Source organism: Onthophagus taurus, chromosome 2 (assembly GCF_036711975.1).
Source record: "Onthophagus taurus isolate NC chromosome 2, IU_Otau_3.0, whole genome shotgun sequence".
Taxonomy (NCBI): domain Eukaryota; kingdom Metazoa; phylum Arthropoda; class Insecta; order Coleoptera; family Scarabaeidae; genus Onthophagus; species Onthophagus taurus.
In genome coordinates, this window is record NC_091967.1 from 9,142,786 (window position 1) to 9,164,254 (window position 21,469).

The 21,469-nt window shown below is 35.4% G+C and overlaps 2 protein-coding genes, 1 long non-coding RNA gene and 1 other non-coding gene across 5 annotated transcripts in view; 2 read left to right on the top strand and 2 right to left on the bottom strand.

Annotated features, from left to right (window-relative positions):
• The window catches only part of LOC111427073 (irregular chiasm C-roughest protein teiresias), a 109,972-nt gene that overhangs the window by 43,168 nt on the left and 45,335 nt on the right, over positions 1-21,469 (top strand). For both annotated transcript variants that reach the window (XM_023062043.2, XM_023062044.2), the window contains exons 3-4: positions 5,987-6,418; positions 20,203-20,562. In XM_023062043.2, coding sequence (XP_022917811.2) covers positions 5,987-6,418; positions 20,203-20,562 — 792 coding nt within the window. The remainder of the gene's footprint in view (positions 1-5,986; positions 6,419-20,202; positions 20,563-21,469) is intronic.
• LOC111427075 (NADH dehydrogenase [ubiquinone] iron-sulfur protein 3, mitochondrial-like) lies at positions 356-1,271 on the bottom strand. The gene has a single exon (XM_023062048.2). The coding sequence runs from the start codon at positions 1,239-1,241 to the stop codon at positions 453-455; it is 789 nt and encodes a 262-aa protein (XP_022917816.2). The 5' UTR covers positions 1,242-1,271; the 3' UTR covers positions 356-452.
• Positions 7,560-9,425, top strand: LOC111427076 (uncharacterized). The gene is made up of 2 exons (XR_002707899.2): positions 7,560-8,331; positions 8,693-9,425. It is a non-coding gene; the product is annotated as an uncharacterized lncRNA (long non-coding RNA).
• Positions 20,750-20,821, bottom strand: TRNAP-UGG (transfer RNA proline (anticodon UGG)). Its single transcript has one exon. It is a non-coding gene; the product is annotated as a tRNA-Pro (tRNA).

A 21,469-nucleotide genomic window follows, 5' to 3' on the forward strand; every position in this document is an offset into this window, starting at 1 on the left:
CATCAGAGTAAAGGGAGGGATCTCGTCGAGCAAGGGTTTTGTGGTCGGCGTTGGTTAATATTTAACAGCGGTCCCTTAACTTTTAAGCGGTAATTGTTTTATAAAACCTGACCGAGGGCTCGCGCAGTTTAAAATGCAATTGTAATGGCCGACCGAGCTGGACGCACGTACCCGGGCTCGTTAAACGGCCGGACGCCGGAGGAACGTGTTTCGAGAGCTTTTCTGTTCCACCGAAGGCCGGAATTTAATTACGAAGCTCACGTGGCCACCGGCAATACGAACAGAGAGTACTTTCCGAATAAAACGAACGCTTTGTTTATTGAATTTATACCTATCGACAATTGAATCTGTACAATTTCATTTGTAGACCAGTTTATTTCACATTTCAATCATGTTTAATACCAAATTCATATAAAAAGATATAAAGAAAAAAGTGTAAAACATCATAAATATTAATTGTCTTCATTATGTTGTTTACAGTCAAAGGGGACATCTTCTGGTAAAGGACCAGATTTATGAAAGTTCGGAAACTGTTCATAGGGTACTTCTAATTCAAATCGACGAAATTCCTGAGATAATTCAAGTGGTTCGTACACACACCGTTTCTTTTCGTCATCGTATCGCACCTCGATGTATCCTGATAATGGAAAATCTTTTCTCAATGGGTGTCCTTGAAACCCGTAATCTGTTAAAATACGTCGAAGATCCGGGTGATTCAAAAAGTATATTCCGAACATATCCCATATTTCCCTTTCGTGCCAATTTGCGCCTTCAAAAATGCAAACGCACGAGTCTAAAGGGCTTAATTCGTCCGTGTAGGTTTTCACACGAATTCGAGAGTTAAACCGTAACGAAAGTAGGTTGTAAAAAATTTCGAATCGATACTCTCTACTCGGCACATCTATGGCTGTTACATCGCAAAGACTTGCGAATTGCGCGTTTTGATGATCTTTTAAAAATTGAAGAACTGGTAAAATTCCTTCGGGAACGATACATATTTCTAATTCATCCCCTTTTGTTATTTGTACTTTTTGAATGAATTTTGGTAATATTTGAGCGCAATAATTTCCGAATCGTTTTAATTGTTCACGTTCTTTTGGATGCGATTTCCTCACAGTTGGTTTAGGATCACATTGTATCGCAACATTTGATTTTTTATACGGACAACTTCCAAATTTAAAACGCCCTGTGTTATTTTTGGTAAATATAGGTTTTAGTAAGTTTTTTAAATTAAAATTCATTTAATTAAATGTCAAATTAATATTTTTCTGTCAAGTTGTTTAAAAGAAAACTTTTACATTAAATCTGTCATTAAACTAATTAGATTTTAGATTACGAAATTGTACTGAAACAAGGATTTAGGAGGAGTTCAAATGGATTAAAAGATAATTATAAACTTTGAAGAATTAAGCTTTGAAAGATTAATTTAATACGAAGTAAATATGATACAAAATATTGAGTAATACTCAAAATAATCGATTTCATTTTCTCGAAGAGTTTCTAATTAAAAGAAGAATTACTTGGTATTATGGAAAGGTAGAGATTGTCTGAAGGTAAAAACGGCCTAGAAACGATAGATTGCAATCCGGATAATCTACAGTAGGATTTCGTATTCTAGGCACGTTAATTTGCTTTTTAATTAAAATCTGAGATAGCTTTCATTACGATTCCGATTGCGTTCTGTGTAAGTGCAGATATCGGTTATTTTTGAGGGAATATTAATCCACCGCTTGGGATAACGCCGGGTTTGAAAAAAAAACGAATCGTGTCATTGTTGAACTCGCTTAAAACGGGTTGAATGCAAAATTCGGATATTTTTATAGCGGTACATTTTAATGAGAAAAGCATTGATTTTTTTGTCGACCTCATCAATTCCCCACTAAACTAGTTGGTTGCACAAATAAAAATAATTAATAGCAATTCGCAAATTACAACAAAGATAAATAAATTGCAATAATTAATAACTGAATTTGAACGATATCCACACGCGAACAGAGTGCTATATGTTATCGTAAATCAACTTTTTTGCTATTGTAAAAATTCAAATGCATTTCCCGGTATGAGGATGAACGTTGAACATTTCAATTGAATTTTCCGCAAATAAACATTGATTAACAATTCGGTCAACGAATACTCCGAATGCCAAATGCGTCGATTGCAAATCACGTAAGCATCGTATTTACGTTGACATGGTGTACGCGTTTTTTTTATTAGACGCTCCTAGCAACGCCTATTCATCCTGGTAGCTAGCTCCCTTTGAAATACCACCACCTCGCCACATTTGAATATTGATCATCCCTCCGGAAGGTGCACACATGAATTTCAATCGAAACGGACCAGGTCGTTTAGTCATGTGGCTTGCGAAATCGGATGCGTACCATTCAAGAACATGACACTATATTAAATATCTTAAGATATGTAACTGATAGATATTGGGACATGTACTAAAGATTTGTAGAGAATTAAAAAATTAAAAAAATCATTTGGGTTTAGCCGTGCGTCTGAAGATGTACGGAAAAAACCCGAAATTTTCTAGTTCTAGGTGTAGTTTTAGTTCCACTTTTAGTTATAGCTATTATTTTAATTTAATTTACTATTGATAAATCGAAAGATTTATAATTAATTTTAATACACCTAGAGTTACTTCATTAATTTCTTTTAGTTAAGGTAACTATTTCATAGTTAACATAGAAACTGAATCTCAGAATCTCCGTACCTTCCAAAATTATGGTTATGGTTGTAACCGCGAGCTCGAACTTCTTGTATCGATTAAGGACAAGTTGTAATGCTGACGTTAATTAAAGTTCGGCAAGTTCGCGCAGGGATAATTTTACAAAGTGGGGCCCTACCAGCATATAGAATGTTACCGGGCACCGTAAACATTTCGAGTACTATACCCATTTATTGATAATTAACAAAGTTTTGCAACAACAGAAATTGTTGATTGAAACTTTATCAATCTAGAAATAATCCCGATGTCGTTAATTAAATTAATTAAGTTAATAAAATCATTTTGATGTAACTTATTTAAATAATTATGTATTAATGTAATTGTTTTATTTAACAAATTAATATCAAAAAGTAGTTTTGGTTAAAATTGATATACGTAACACTCTAAACTCGGTAGCAATCTATTTAGTTAATTTCAGCGAACCACTTGGAGAAGTTAATGTGCACTCAAGCTTCCTTGATGACATTTTAATGGTATTAAAGAGTTCAGCTTACCAACGTTGAGACTAATTTGAAATAATGTGTGTTAAAAAAATATAACAATTCACAAAGTGGCTGAACTTTAATTCATTAAATAGTAGCAAATGTAATTACTTTTAATGCACTACTTAACTGAAAAAACGGTAGCAAATTTCAGCTGCATTCAATTTAATATGTTTCGTACAAGTGTAAACACCAAAGGAAAAATCGATTCAACTTTAATTAAATAAAATTAAATTTCGTTTGATAAATATAACAGTGCTGATCCCTTTTAATTAATACAAAATGAAAGGGCACTCCAACAAACGTTAAATCTGACAATAATTAACGACCCTGATGCACATGTCCAAAAACAATCGCAAAAAAAATACGGAATGCAATGGAAATTTAGTTCGTTACATCCACTCCCAAAAAAAATACACGAACATTTACAAAGAATTAACAAATTTTTTTTGGTAATAATTTACTAATTTACTATCAGAGAGTGAAAACATTAAAAGCGAGGTTTTCATACATAAACGTTTCGGGAAAATTTAATGTAATCTTAGCTTTATTTGTCGTATCAGCGTTGCTTCACCAAAATAAATATTTAATTATCGTGATTCACTTACTTGGAGGGTGGAAACAATGGCAGAAGGTACGTCTCTGAACTCCATTTGAAATCCTAATGGAGATTTTATTGTCTTACGAAAATCCGTCCATCCCGTCTAATCCTATTCAATACGAAATGTGTCGTCTGTTTACGAAATTAAATTAGAATTGCTTATTCGAGTGAGCGTCCTCGTCGGCGGTTCTTCCACTTGGAAGACGGAACATGACCGTTCGACTGTGAAAATGAGAACGGTTTGTTTAAGACCTTTACCAGACCAACACAACCAGTTATTTAATCAATAGATAATTCAACCGTACAAGAAGATTATGGATAAATCGCAAGATCGAATAGGAATTTCGGATATTGAGATTTATAAGATGATATGCTAGTACAGTAAAACCTCGATATATCCGACCTTGTTATAACTTCGATAACGGAGAAACGTAGAACTAACCTAGACCTAGAACTAGAAACATTCGGGTTTAGCCGCACGTCTCTTAAGACGGCTAAACTCGAATATTTCTAGTTCAAGGTCTAGTGTTAGTTCTAATTTTAGTTGTTATTCAGAGTTAGATCGTTGTATATTTTTCATTCAACTGAAGACGCACGGCCAAACCCGAAACTTTCTAGTTCTAGGTCTAGTGTTAGTTCTAGTTTTACTACTAGTAATCGAGGTTTTACTATGTATGTATGTACATGCTAGGTACTACGTATGTAGCTTTTTGGTCGAGTTCAGAAATCTTTTAAGAACTCAACATTTGATCAATAATTTATTATTTCATCATAAAACATTTTGCTACGATGTATGCTAAAAAATGGTTTTTATATCAAATTTTTTTGGTTTCAAATAACAATAATTATTTGCGTAAAAGGAACAACCTAACATCACCACTTTTAACGTTTTATCCAATTCCTCCAAAAATTTGCATTCAATTACATTAATGGATGTGGAAGGCGTTTCACGAAACGTGCAGTTCAGTGGTAACAAGTCGAAACGGATATTTATTTTAATTAGACTCAGTGAATTAACATGGCGCTCCGTCGTTGCTCAAAGGTACATCCCAAATACCACAGAGGATGGCAATTTATTTGTGCAGCTCCGCCCAAAGCTTTCTTGGAAATAGGGAAATAAACGATCCGCTAACTGAAACCTACCAGTTAATTAGTTGCTACTTTTGCCGTTAAGGTAGAAATAAAAGAATGTGATATAAGAGTTTAGTTTTGTTCATTTCTAGTTAATGAAGTAGATATTTATGCTTCGTTCCATGAATGCTTTAGGGAATACTAATACGTCGTTTCAAAGAATGTCAAAATGACCACAGTTGATAGCGTTCGTGATATCTCAATAACAATATTTCCGGTAGATATTTGAATGCAGACCGAACAATATAACTCAGGGAATTCTATTGCTCACGTTCTCGGACGTGGAAAAGTTTGGTAGGGCATCACAACAGCTTCGGAATTCAATATAGATTTTTTTCTCCCGAGTGGTAACCCCGAAGTGGATTAGGATATGCAGGTTCAGATGCATATTTATGAGACTCAAACTTCGTCGTTGACAGGTTTTCCCGTACAATCGGCCGGGAACTTTGATATATGAAACTTGCGTCGCCCACGATTTTACCACAAAAGACCGCGAAAAGCGCAAAGCTGCCGGCTTTTTCGAGACACAACTCGCTCGTAGACGAGTACGATTTGAATTTAAATTTAACGTCGAGTTCTTTTCGAACATATGGACTATTGTCGATCGAATGAAACGAGACACTAACACAATATAGAGACATCGAATTTATGTCGTGTTTACAAATAAGGAATAAAATAAAAGAATAAATAATCCATCATATTTATACGTTTAATATTGAGTTGACGATTTAAAATATTTAATTAATTAAACATTAATAAAAAGTAAATATTAATTTCACGGAAAAACTATAATAAAATGTTTTCGACGAACGAATCGTTCGTATTTATTTCAAATTTTGAAACCTAAATCTATATTAAAGAATAACCTATTATTTTGTAAATAATAAAACATTTACCACATTTCGAAATAAATTAAATTTGAAATAAATAAAATATATACCGTGTATGTGACGATGAATTTGGACACATTGTTTAATTTTTCGTGATTGTTTGTTCTTTGCGTTTCAATAGGTTTTTGCTTAACCGAGATTTATTTTTCAGGTCATGCGGAAACGAGATTGCACACCCGCCATCCGCATACCGGAAGTGTACACCACCGTTCGATTCGAGCTGACGTCAGAACGAATCAAAGCGATGAAAATGGGGACGTCGAAGAGTCGAGTTCCTCATCAGGAGCCGAGCCGAAATTCGTGCAGATTTACTCGAATCAGCATGTCAAATTGACCCTCGATTGCGGCGTGAATATCACCTTCAGTACCAGCATCTGGCTTAAGGACGGCCAGATCGTTCAGACGATCCTGAAGGACAATGCGAACAATAAGCGCGTTACGGGGCACCGATTTCTCGTCGACAACTTGGGCAATCTGCTCATAGAGAACGTCCGCTTAGAGGACGATGGCAGGTGGCAGTGCGAAGCTGAAAATCCTTACGGATTCGTCGTCACCGGAAAGCCCATTCAGCTGACAGTTTTAGGTAAGTTCCTTCTGAACGCGAAGTAGTCTAGAATTCTTGACATTAAAAGAAAAGAACAATACCCACTAAGTATAGAGACACATCCGCAAGTTAACTTGGCTTCCTTTATTTTTACTTTGTTACCAGCGAGAGGTGATTCAATTGACATTAGTCTAGGGATTTCAAAAGCTTACGTTCGTATCTCGAGGGTCCCATTTTCGCGGCAGATAACGCCAAGAAGTTATCGGCTGTTATTTGCTATCGGAGGTTGTTTGCTGCCCGTGGGTGCTAACTTCGTCGGTTTGCCATATCTGTGGTCGACTGGGAAGGAAGTAATCGGTGGATGGAGTTTGTGTCGCCATTTTATGACCCGGCTAAGCACCGCTTCCTGACTGCCCCATATATCCGGTCTCAAACAATATAATTCCGGACGCGAGAGGCATGCTCGAGAGCGACTTCTGCTTTCGAACACCACGACCGTAAAACGAGCTTGCGTAACTACAGCTTACAGGACTTAATTAAATTTTAAATTGATGCACTCGATTTGAGCGGTTAAATATGTTCGACTAAAACACTTTCTTTATAGATCGATATTATTAAGTCGCTTTCAACTCAATATTCCGATTTAAATAATTTTCCGAAAGGGGTCAATGGAACAAGTGGAAAGTATTGAAGTCTGAATGAGTGCACAACAACTAGTAGAAACAGAGTTGTATAACTGTTAGGTCAAATAGTTTTAACGTTAGCCTGGTCCATATGCAGACAGCAACCGGAATGTCGACAAGTGGATTTATAACTAAGTTTTTAATTAGAAAACTTTCTGTCCGGAACCGCAGACACGATTGGGGGTAGGGCGTTTAATTGCAATTAATTCCGTTCACGCGCTCCGAGTGGAACTCTTCAGAGAACCGGGAAACTGTTGTTGCTCGGACCAGGTCGCAGTGTTATTTAACTTAGTCACGTTGTAGTCCGTTCATTATCAGACGATATCGATGACTAAGCCGAATGAGGCCAATTACCTTTATCTTAACAAAACCCACTTCAAGTTAGATATTATTATTCTAGGGTACATTCACATCGATGGAATAGTAAATACAGTAAAAGATCTAGTTTTAATTGTTATTCAGCACTAGATTGTTATATACTGTGATGTTTCACTAGTGTGTTTTTTCACAAGTTATTAAACTATAAATTTGGGTTTCTTTAATTTTAAGAGACTCTTATTAAAAAAAATCAGGGTTTCGGGCAAGTTCAGGTTCAAAAGAATATTAATCAGGTTCGACAAAAAATTCATTTAATTAAACACAAAATCAAATTAACTCGTTTTATGAGTAACAAAAGAAAATGGTTTTCCTAAATTTACTTTAATAACAATGCTTATTTACGAGAGATAACTTTTAAATAAAATAGATAACTGCGGTTATCGACTGAAATATCGATATTAGAGAGAACCCGTTTATTATTTGAGAGAGAGAGAGTAGGATAAAACTCGTTAGAACCGTTCCTTGAAAATAACAAATGGCCGATGTCTTAAGTTGTCATCAAACTCGTTGAAGAAAAATAGAATTAAATAAATGAACGTTATTCAAGAAAACTAATAAATCTTTACCCACAAGCAAGTATTGATCAAAATTATAGGAAACTCTTGTGAGTTGTTCTTTGATTTTTCTTTTTGTAGGTTATGTAAAATAATAAAATAAAATTATCATCCGACTCACTGTGAAAAAGAAAGGATTGGAGTTCAATGTGGTATCTGGATTATGGATTGTCTCTTGTGTTCGGGGCACTAACTAATTTTCTGGATTGTCTACAGGATTTTTCTTACGGGAAATTGAACTGTTTGTTCTTCGGAAATAGGGTCTTGGATGATCTTGAAGAAGTATCAGTAGTACTCGGAATAGGTTGTAGGATGATTCACTTTTTATTTTAATATCGTAAGTTGATTTGACTTTTAAAAAGATTATCTTAAATTTTTGAGGTTATCTCTTGAGATTCAAAATTTCTTCTATCTGACGACATGGATTCAGCGCTGGTCCGACGACGACTTTCTCACTCCCTGTTCGCGATCTCCTTATATACCCCGGCACTCCAACTGTTTTTTTCCTCGTTTCTGATTGGCCCTTAGCTTCGCGCCCTTTTCAAAATTCAAAATTCTTGCTTCGAAACTAGCGTCATCTCTTGATTTTTCTCGGAATTAACCTTCAAAATTTAATTCTTTTTTCGTTGATTTCTCCCTTATTCCTTTATGAAACGTAATAAAACTTCGTATTCAACGTTGTCTTTTCTTGTTTTTAGACATACATTGGAGTACACGCCAAATTTCAACAATGAGTAAAGTTAGAAAAATTCAAATTTAAATCAAGGATTTCTTCCTCAAAATAACGTTAAAACCTCAAAAGATGGATGAAAAATGTGCTTTAGGAGCTGAACTATAAATAATTGATACATTTGGAAGTAAACAAAACGGTTTAAGATAAGATTTTCACCAACAAAAAATCTCTCTGTCACAAATTCTAGGTTATGTTCTCTCGGTGAACTAAGAGAATGTTAAAATTATTACAATACTTTTATTGATGTAAAAGTGGAACTAACAGTAGACCTAGAACTAGAAACATTCTGGTTTATCCATATGTCTCTTAAGACGGTTAATCGGATTTTAACTGTTAACGGATTTTGTACTGATCCTGGCTCTACAAAGGTGGTTTGTTAGAAAGGAATCCCGCCAAGAGAGTTACAGGAGGCAGTGGTCTTACCACAACCACAGTTTTAGCATGTGTCAACGCTGCTGGTGAATATTTGCCTCCTGCAATAATACATCAAGGTAAAAGAATGTGGGACAGCATGCTTGGAGGTGAAGAATGTTTCTAGTTCTAGGTCTAGTGTTAGTTCTAATGTTAGAGTTAGTTCTAATTTTAGTTGTTATTCAACGCTACGAGGTTTTACTGTACTAATTTTATTCTAAATACGTTAAATTAAATGGTACAGTTAATAGTACTACTCAAACGAATAAATATTAAACAAGAATGTATATACTTCATTGGTGTACTAAATATCTATTCATACTGACATATTTTTATCTAGATTGCTATTGTATTCTAATTTAACAGATAGATGTGTTGGTACGTGTCTGTAATAAAAATAATATATTTCCCGGGTGGTATTTCCTGCGAATAGCTGTGTAACATTTTATACACCGCAATATATTTTTCGCTTATCTACGCATCGTATATTATTCCGGGAGTAGGACCCATTTTTGGTTTTAAAACTGATGCGCCAATCGTTTCCCTGTTGACTTTTCAACTAAAAATGTTTATGCATGACCTAATCCATTTTTGCACAAATGCGTGTGCAATAAAAAATAATACGTCCATCTATACATGTAAAAATGGTAGAGTTCGATTTAATGGTTTTACTAACAAACTGGAACATTTTATTAAATCGAGCAGTTGACGTGGTTGTCCGGAAAAATTGTTCCTTTTTGGAGTAGTGTTTTTTTGCATGCTCTGGATCTGTCTAGACTAGTTCAACTTTGTACTAGAGATCCACGAACTTTCTCTCGAATTACAAGTAAAAAGTGCAGTACGTCGATATCCTCTAGCACTCTTATCGTAAGAGGTAACACTGTTTGTTCCACGGGAGGCGCTTCATCCACTTTCAGCGAGAAATGCAGGCAGTGACGTTGAAGCTTTCCCGTATGAAACCAGAGAGCTCCTCGAGATGTGCCGCAGACAATCGCTATAAGCAATAGACGTTTTCTTTTCACCCTGGATTGCTGTCAACCACTATATCAGCAGCTATCCGATACAAAAGCTTTCCTTCCCGGCTTTCATTTCGACACCACCATGAGTACTTATTATTATTGGAGCTTCGCTATACTCACCCACAGAACTTTGCTAGAAAAGAAAAATTTGCGGTGTCCTGATTCTTATACGAAAATATCACCTCTCCAAGAAAATATTTTTGCAGTAACATCTCACCGTAAATTTGTTCTTTTTAGAGATTTGTGTCGATGTGACATCTTTTTTTAAAAACAAAAATCATTTTTTTTGGTTTCTTAAGTAATGATGTCTCGAATAACCCCTGCAGAGCAATTACATTATGACACCGACTCTTTCTTCGCAGACAGGTTTAATATTTCAAACATAATTGCGGGACGTATGTGGACGATGATAAAGTCGACACGAAACGAGTGCGGTCAGAAGCTGTCTCATAGTTTAACAATTTAAATTGAATTAATTTTACTTCTAGTACTAGAGGTGAACGTGTGAAATTAAATATCTGACGTTTAATAAATAATTCATTAAAAGTTCGTATAACGTTATGAGTTTGCTAAAACGAAGCTTTATGTTTTGGAAAGTACTTATTAAAATGCCCATTCTTCATAAAATTATGTATTCATTAAGTGCTCGCTGTTAATACGGAAAAACGTTATTCATACGATAATCCGGAGTTCACTAGAGTTCTCCTGCGAACTTTCACAAATTCGTGCAGCAGCACGTGTTTTGACGTTAAAAGTTTCATCAGGCGAACGAAGAGCACGCTCAACTGCATGTGTTTTTATTGCAGCAATTCGAAAGGGGAAGTAAATGAAAGTAAGTTGGACCGTGTTTTAATTAAGGTTCCTGTATAATGTTATTTATTTTGAGAGGGTGTATCGAATAAAACGAATATAACTTTGTTGGTAAGGTAAAAGTAAATTACCATCATGAAAAAGTAACGAAGACAGAAAACCAAAAAAAAATTATATTGAACATATCGCGCTAACGAACGAAAAGCTTTGAAGCGTTCCAACAAAGAGCCATCATTTGAAGTAAAAACAGATATAAATTTTATCAAATTTACCCTACCGAACGAAGCTTGCGGAAGTTTGTGATCTAGTTCCGAGCGAACTGAAATATTTATCGCAGTCTCAACTTGAGAAAAGTCTCCGATTCTATGAAAACCGTCAACAGTAAAATACTAGCATTACTAATGTGCGTGTAGAAAATGAAGGAACAACATGTTTATAATTCAATAATCGAATTTACTTCTTTTCGCTAACGTCCATCGTGAAAACAAATACCGTTCCACGGTATATGTACTACATTCGGTTATCGTAACATGTTCCACGTTCCTTTTCATGACACCCTAGCGAACAGAGTGAAAATAAATAACCCAGTCCCATTGGGTGAGTACATTTGGAGGGCTTCCATATCTGATTATAAACGTCCTTTATTAAGTTTCTACAGCGACTGCGCGATTAAACAAGTGGAAGCACTCAGATAGCCTTAATTAAATGTCAATGTGATGAATTCTTTCATTCGCAATAACTCTTTTCAAAAGAAAGTTATAGAAAAGTCATTTAGTTCGATCTTACTATCAGATCAAACTAAAGAAAAACTATTATTTGAGAATTTAATATAGGTGTTCTGTATGATCAACTAAAATAGAAAACTTTCCTTAATTGATGAGATTTATGATATTGATCAATTTCGATTTGTTGTAGAAACGGGAATAGATGTCGTATTCAAGATGTTCCCTCTTTAACTCGAATAGTGCAAAGCAATTACTCCAATACCATTGTAACTAGTTAGTAACTTATGAATTGCATCTTGGAACATTGCAGCCGTCGTCCGCAGTTAGGAGGAAGGCAGTTGCATAATCTAACTTAACCAGCCGATGGAAACGCAAGGGAGCGAGCGGACAATTCCCATTAGACCTTCCATCGACCAAGTATCTCTATTTGCCCACCACAAGTTAGATTATACAATTATAATTTCAATGTGGTGTATACCGAAAGATTGGGATCGACAAACAGAGGAACGCTCTCCATGCTGACTCACAACTGCTCCCAATTATTCGATATGGGATTGTCTGGGGTCTCATTGAAACAATACCGTTTGGGAGATTTTCTTATCTACGATATTATTAGTATAGTGACATTGGTTTATGTATATTATGATTAGATTTATATAAAATAATTATATTTAAAGGTGAATGAAACATTTTTTCTTCAATTTTAGGGTGCAATAGAGAACAACCTAACAAAATGTAAGAAGCATCCATCTAATAAGAGGGTACAAATTCGAGCAAAAAATATAAATACAACCTCAACAGGCGTAAAAGGACCAGTACGTAATTCATCAAATATTTTGGATATTTGGTCATGGTTTTTTACCGATGAGATTATAAATCTTCTTGTTGAATGTATTACTTATCTATAAATCAACATCAGTATTCTAGTGAATATCGAATAGCAACTACTACCCATATAATTGAAATAAAAGCATAGCTTGGACACTTTTCTGCCGTGCGTAAAGTCTATCATTTGAACGTAGAAGATTTATGGAAAACTAACGGAAGAACTAGACACATTCGGGTTTAGCGAATGTCTTCGAATCTGTCGTCCTTAGAGAAGTGCGGCTTAACCCAAATCATACGTCTGAAGACGTTAACCAGACATGCTTCCGTTGGCCTTGGTTAAAGGTGAATTCAGATATGCATGGATGTAGTGAAATTAAATTACATGTGTAAACATCAACTGGCATGCAAGTTGAAATCATGCATGCATGGATCGGAAAAGTCTGCACCCTTCTGAAATCACTGGCGCCAGTGATGACAAAACAAAATTTGTGTCCTAATTTATAGAGTTTATAACAGCTAAAAAAAGTGGTCGGCAGAACTGACAATCAAATTTCTTGAAGGCTATGAATCTTATCCCTGTTTATGGGATATACATACTAGTGCTTGTCAGAACATAATCCAGAAGAGTATCAAAATTTGCTTTGTCATTCGTAGATGATTCTTCTACCTTGCAGAATCTTCTGCTGCGAGTTCTCGTAGAAGTTTTGGAGAAGTAGGTCGACGAATCCATGGTTTAACCGAGACACGTCGTTTCTTTTCTACATTTCTTTTATCTTTTTTTCCACTAAAAGTTTAGCGACTATTTTGCATGCTTCCGAAAGTTCACTCGACATATTGCGCACTGTGCAATACTCTTTAAAAATTGAACTGGCGTGTCACTTATTTTGTTTTTGCACATGTAGTGTAGACCTTTACTGGCGTGCAAATAGAATTGGCGCAACTACTAGCGCTACTAAATCCATGCATGTCTAAACATAAAATAACACGTTTTATTATTTTTTTTCCTTCATAAACCAACGAAAATACAGTTACACAAATTGTTGAGGTTGGGTGCTTTTATATGTAACAATTTATATAATAATTTAAAAAGATTTATATTTCTTGATAATATAAGATAAAAGATAAAATATCGTTGACAATCGCGGCGGCTCGACATCCTCGCTAGATGGGTCACTCCGGACAAAGAGCTTCAACCGCAAAGCAACACTCAATGTTCGCAATGGTTTCATACAACAAAAGCTATAAATGTACATACAAGAGAAAATATAAGGCGTGTATATTCGTAATACTCCACCGCAATAAATTTACTTCAATGTTTATATGACTATAAAACTTTTTCGATTGACTCAATAAACGATTTCACTGATGTAAAATTGTGAAGTCATAAAGTTTCAAATTGGACAGTACTCAACTGATCTAAATTAAATATTTATTAGCAGGGATAACCAGTGCGCTTGAGCGGAGCGTGTTGAATCTCCTGTTTTGCTTTCCAATCGATTACAGTGGAAAGGCGATAAAAGGGGTTTTATTAGTCCTCTAGTTTCGCGCGGGGTTTACGACTCAAGTTCATAATACCGCTGAGGAAAATAAATTACATATAAATTTATCGCCTGCATCGAATGAACTTGCCGATTTTATGGTAACGGGTTAAAGTGCTTCCAAGAGCCATTTTAAAGTAAAAGATACAGCACATTTTTTATGTCTCATTTTCTATTTCTCAATCTATAACCCAATCGATGTCCGACGATCTCGATAACAACGGAAGTTTCGTTCTATAGTTAACAAAGTAAAACGGTAGCTAACTTCAAGTCACATTTAGGGCAATCCGGAAGTAAACTGGAGCGGTAATAACACATTTCCTGCAATCTCAGTTGGCACCGAACGTACAAGTTATCGGTGGCGTGGAGAAGGAAGGATCGTGATTGAACCGAACGTTCACACTAATGAACCTTTTGTTGACCATCTTGGACGCAATATCCTCCGACGTTGCAAAAGTCTTCAAACGTGACAGAAACCCTGTATGAGACTTATTGATAAAAATATCCTTCGCAGAGGGTGTCGCAAACAAGTCCTTGATTTTTACTTGGAGTAATGTTTATAAGCACTCCAGGGAAATTGTTTCTCGAGGTCGGAAAACTTTATACCAAGATATTGACTTGGAGAACTGGAAATACATATTTTCTTTTCATGGTAAAAGCTTTGTTCTTGCTGTCTTCTCGAACTTATTTTTCTCTTCCTTAACCGGTCATAAAATAAAATTATAAGTACTTATCATAAACATTTTTAAACTAATAAAATTTTTATCTTTATCTTCACAAACGCACTTCAATTTCGATAAGAAAATGTATTGATTTTTTCCAACCACTAAAAATGGTGAAAAGAAAAAAGACGAATTAACGTAAGTGATTTTGCTAAAGGCGCTTGACAAAATTGCTTCTATCACAAAATCCATTAAAAGAATGAAACCACCCATTAACGGGAAAGAATAGAAAGTTTCTACAGCTATTTCGAAAATAAAGATATAGAAAACCCAAAATTGACAATAAAAATGTATTTAAGTTCAATTTTATTCAATATTCCGAAATATTCTAAATCTTTTCATGGTCATAAAACATAATTGAATTGCCAGATTTTCTTACAAAATAAATTCCGGTATTATAACATTTTTCCTTTTGAAAACGTGAATGTATGTCATTTATATTTCGTCAACGATATCGATAACAATGATCGTTTCATTTAATGGTGTCACCAAATACCTGAAGTTTCAGCTGTAGAGTAATAATAACTTTTACCAACGTTTCGAAACTACCAATCGATTCTCCTAACTCATAAGTGGTAACGAGCCTGAAATAAAAATAAAAGTTAGGTCGTTACTGCAACGAATTGATATTGGTAACCGGCTTGATTAGTTCTACGTGCGACTATTACCGAAAATGGTGACACAGTTATTTGTAGAATGTCATAATTACTGTAATGAAGGAGTTTATTACTTTCAAGTTACAAAATTAAATTTGTAATCATTAACTTTTAATATAATCGTTCATATTTTCTAATTACTACTGGATAAGTTTAATTTATCTATGGCAATTCCAATTAGCTTTAAGAGCTAATCTATGTAATAGAATGATTCTCTGATCAGTAGTGCATTCAAATCTGCACTTCCAATTCTGCATAGCTTCTAATCGTGAACTAAAACCGCAGTGGAATGCGGACTTATCGATTGACAACTGCAGCACCTATGCATATATCTACATATTTTTTATTTTATTCTAATGAAATTTTTATTAATGAAAATTGAAAAATAAAATATATAAAAATGTAATATCGAATATAATAATCTCGTATTCGATTTTTATTTTGCACCGATAGAAAGACCAGAAAATTTTCTATATGATTAATACTGCCTTAGCTTTCTGTTCGTACCAAATAAATAGTTGTATTAAAAAAAGTCAATTTAGCGATTATATGTGTAGAGTTGTTTATTAGGTCTGTGTTTTGCCCGACGTGTATTGACCGGATTTAGATTGCTAAAAGTGTGCTATTTTCAAATGGACAAATATGGAATTTTTTTAAATGGGTTCCATAACAGCTGCACACGAGATTGAGTGAGTACACGACGACGTTGGTTACTTTTTTCTGCTACTGATAATAATGCATGATATTGACAAAACCCGGTTTTAGATGAAGACTACCTCTAAAGACAACGAAGATATTGGCTGGTAAACTAGGTGGAATAAAAAATACCCAAGAAATTTTCTTAATATTAATACTAATTTGTCTTTCTGAAAAAGAATCTAAATTATTGATTAAAAAAACAGTTTTAGCAAAACAAAAGTTAAATGTAGCCTTTCAAAAAAAAAACAATTTTTGAAACGCTTCTATTTTGGGCTTTTTTGCAATCCACCATGTTCAATTCAAAAAAGCAAAACAAATGCAAAGCGGCATTGTTTACCTATTCGTTCGTACAATCATCAGTCTTTACAAATTGTCGGGTATTCGGTATTGTAACGGTAGGTTTGGAGACCAATCCTTTGTGTTGGTATGAGCTGCGACTTTCCGGTGTTGGGGTTTGCGATTAAAGCTCTCCGGTCCTCTGTGTCAGTGGCAGTAACTCGCCCACTAAGCTACCGCCACACTGCGGTATTTCATAACTAATGAACGGCACGTAGCGGTCACAGTACCCATCCCCTAATAAACCATTTACGGTGTAATGAAGGCGGATGATATATATCATTAAGGTGCACGCATCGTAACGGACAACTTTGCGGTCTCCGTCGTCGTTCTAATAATGCGATCGGAACCCTGCCGGAGTGAGTTATATCAATTACAGGTTATCGAACGGCTCGTATATACCAGACGAGTAATTTATGCCAATCATTTGTGATCGTGACTGTCGTAGAAGCGTACCCTCTATATGTGTTGGCATCGACTGGCGACCAGGCAATTTGCGATACCGTAAACAGTGTCCTCCAGGATGTCAACCGACCTAACCAAAAGCTCGTGATTGATACGTTATGTAAATGCCAATATGAAATTATCAATCAATGCTGATACCATTTAAAATAACGTAGTTAAACTTTTTACTTAACACAACATTAATGTTTCGCGCCAAAACACATTATTAACCTCATTATTAATAAAGCCGTATTATTTCATAAAACACTCCATCATTACTACCACTTATCCCTATTCAATTAAATTTTCAATTACGAATAACGATAACGAACGAACGAGCATTAATACTAACGAAAATGTTTTGTTCTAATTTGTTGTAAATATCAATCCATTTTATTATAGACACAAGTTCTAAATAATTTAAAACATTATTTTACGATTGATTGTAAATATCATTCATAATTTCGATCTGCTAAATAACGTAGTCTTCGTATCCATCCCATTATATTTATTGCTAATTAGGGCATCAATGCGCGCTTCTGCACACGACATAATAACAAATCACGTATTAATAATACGGCAGCCCGCGAAATTCGATAACAATATGCAGCAAATAGATAACACAATACGCAATCTGACATAATTAATCGTTAAGTACGGATATTTATTATTTGCGTGTATTGACAGTACTAGATTAGAATTACCATCACCAAATTTCGTTATATTTATCTTTACGTAATGATTCATTTAAATACTGTAAAATTTCGGATGGAAAATTTCATTTTGAGGATGCTGACGAGGGGAAGGGCGCTAGGAGAGGATGAGATCCAGAATAAGGCATGGTTGGAGGCGACGGAGACGGTGAAGAAAGGAGGGGTATAAGGAGGGGTTTCCAGACAGGTGGAGAATTTGAGTAATATGCCCACTGCATGAAAAGGCGAGTAAAGGGGCGTTGGACAATTATAGAGGAACTTGGTGGTGGTGGCAAGAGAAGGGGTGGAGATGAAGGAAATGATAAAGTCTCCGGACAGATATTTTAAGGCAAAGGAGTTGAAGGTAAATGTCGAGAAGACAAAGATTATGAAGTATGATAGAGGAAGTGAAATAGTATACGTACTTGGGATATGTGTTTTCTGAGGGTAATAGGGTTGATATTGGGGATGCAGAGAGAACTTTAGGGAATGGATGTGGGAAAAAGGAAAGTTATGTTTGAGGGCTTGGTGAGGACCGCAATGATGTACAGCGCAGAAGTATGGGGATGGAAAGAACAAGGTATTAGAGATAGGTACTAGGGTTGGCGAGGGAGGCTCCAGGGTATATAGTGAGGGAAGAGGGTAAGGTGGATGGAATAAGGGTGGAAGCTGAGAGAAGAACATTTAAGTACCGCATTGCAGGACACTGGGAGAGTTCTAGTGGGAAATCAAGGAGAGGAGGTTGATATATGTATGGGCAAGGAGATAGGGAAGGAAATGTGGAGAGAACTGAGGGATAGAGACAGGGACATACAGAGGCAGGAGAGAAGGTCACAGATACTGGAAGGAAGATATAATGAAAGGTATAGGGAGATAGTGACTGAAGAATTGCCAAAGTATCTGTTGATTGAAGGAGACGTGGAGTGGAAAAGATTGGTGGCCAAATTCCGCTGTGGCAATGCGGAGAGAGCGAATTGGGCGGACGATGTGGTAAGGATTGGGGGACGTTGGAACATATGTTGAGAGGATGTAGTGAGCTGAAGGAAGAGGCGATGAACAGGAAGCAGATTTTGGGAGAGAGGGTGACGGCAAGAGATGGATGAGATATGTGTTAGTTGTTATTCAGCGTTGGATAGCTGTTCGAATTTGTCTGCATTAAGATTATTAATTCAAACAGTTTAAAGTGCAAATTAAATTTTTTTTATATCGAACTCTCCCTTCTCCGTATTAATCCGTTATATCGAGGTTTTACTGTAATTTATGTTAAGCCAATTTAACATAAATTTAAATTAAATTCAAAAATAAATAAAGTTTCATACTTCCGGAGAGTAATTTACATTCCGGTCATACCGGGAGCCTTATCATCTATATTAGATGTATGGAGATCAACAGTTCGAGGAAAGCCTATAGAAATTTCGAAAGCATACACATTGTTATTCTGGACAGCGACTGGGGTGAAGTTACGAAATCTTTAGCGAGAGAGCGGATCGAAAAGTTAAGAGGGATAACGTTGTCTTATCAAAATATTTAGAGATCGGATCCTAATAAATAACCAATTTATCTTAGTTGACTTAATTTTTTTTTAATCCTTTTAACTTTCTAGATAAAGATAGAGTTAATTGTTGAAGATATCCTATTTGAGTTGGTCCGTTTTGGTGTGTTTACAGTTTAAATTGCACGCCTGAGGACGTGCTATCTCCCAAATATTTGCAGAATGATATTGTTATTTCGTTAGTTCTAGGAACAAAAGGACCCTCCTTTGTCTCCAACATCGTTTTAAAACTGCCAGAAATATTTACACTTAAACTACAATTCTACACAAAGTATTTTTTATTTATGTTTTGCGACTGTTGTGTGAGTTTTTTTAATAATCTACAAAAAAAGTGTTCTAAATTCAATTATACACCACAATACATTGCATACTGATATAACTAACCGTTTTTTTCAAAATATACGTATCGATGAACCAGAGCCGTGCGAAAACAAAGTTAAATGGGTTTTCCGGGTCTGCAAAGAGAATACTGATTGTGTTATCTTGTTTAGCGGAGTTTGAACGGTTTTTTTATGGCTAAATGCAACAACGCCTGTAGAAGTTCGAGTTTACATAAAAATCAATAATGCTTTTTTCGACGAAGAAAGCTGCAAGTTTAATCATTTTTAAAGAAGAAACTAATTTAATCGAATGCAAAGCTCGAATTTAATTTACATAAATTTCTGTATAGTTATAAAGTGAATAGGAGTAAATTAGAATTCGGATAAGTGTATTTATAAATGAGAGGTTTTCGTAGGGCGAACTATCTACGGTTCGCTAAACTATACTTATTCGTTAATTTAAAAGCGTTGGCACGTTCATATTTCACATCACCGCGGCTACATTTCCGTTTCGTATTTCCATTTTAACGTCGTTAGCAGACAATTTGCGACGTATTAAAATTTATGCAAATTCGTTCATTAAGGTACAAAAGGAAAAGTTCCTTCATAACGTCGAGCCCTTTTTACTGAATGTTTTTAAAATACCTTTATACATTCCGTCGCCTTCCGTTTTACATTTCTGAATTAATACAACTTATTGAGATTTTTCTTTTTGTATTTCAGATCCACCGAAAAAACCGTACTTATTAATCGACAACAGAATCTTGGATCCGGGCAACCTATTTATACCGGTAAAGGAAAACACCGACTTGACGGTATCTTGTGTTGTGGATGGCGGTAATCCGAAACCGTCACTCTCATGGGAATTAACTCTCGGGTCTCTTGCGTTACTGGACGCTCCAGAAGTGCCCTTCCAAGCCCTTAATCTCACCGAGACGGTGCGCGAACAGAAAGTCGGGGCAAGGAACGATGCGCGTCTTGAAAGGGTTATGCGCGCTCATCACAACGCCACCCTTACCTGCATCGTGCACCATATAGCCCTATTGCAACCTCTTAACGTATCTTTACTGCTAGATGTACAATGTAAGTATCTTGTTACCATATTTGCTTATTTGCTATTAATAACACACAATATCTTAAAAAATGACCTAGTAATTTAATTGCATTAATTTAAAATGACGTTTAATATATATTTGTAAGTTTTATTTAAATACGACATTATAAATAAATAATAAAAAATAAATAAATACAATAAAATTAAAAAAAAAATGGGCTCAACCGGGATTTGAACCCGGGACCTCTCGCACCCAAAGCGAGAATCATACCCCTAGACCATTGAGCCTCTATGTTCATTTGTTATTACAACTTTCAATTTAATTATTAATATGATCAAAATATATATATATAACACTCAATTTAAAGTTGAAATGGACAATATTTAATCAATTACATTTCTATATTTGGAATCTTGACATCACTACCAATAATTCACCAGTTTCTAAGATGACACAACACTGTTAAATTGGTTTTGTTGCTTCCAAATTCCACTTTCATTGGTGTTTCTAACTGAATCGTTTCTAGCTATTAAGTTGGCAATTAAGCACAACAATAAACTCAATCACAGAATAAGCACAATCTCAACATCATCATCATTTCTTTTGAAGCTTCAATCTCCATTGCTTCCTGTCCCTTGCTCGTGTTGTCCAGTTTCGAATACTCAACATTAAGAAAACTAAAAAAGTTTGATCTTATCGGCATAGCATACCTAAGGGCGCCCTCAAGTTTTCTGTCAAGTTCTACGTCGCTAAAATACCATCTCTTCAACATTGGGTAAGCTGAGAATCAAACTTGTCGACTTTGCAATGAGAAGTCAGGACTGCTGAACATATTCCGTATGATTATATCGCCAGAGGTCGCCTAAGACACAATATTTTCGGAAAGGTTTGCCTGACACCTACTTACATTAAGGAACAAAACCTTGGAGCAATAC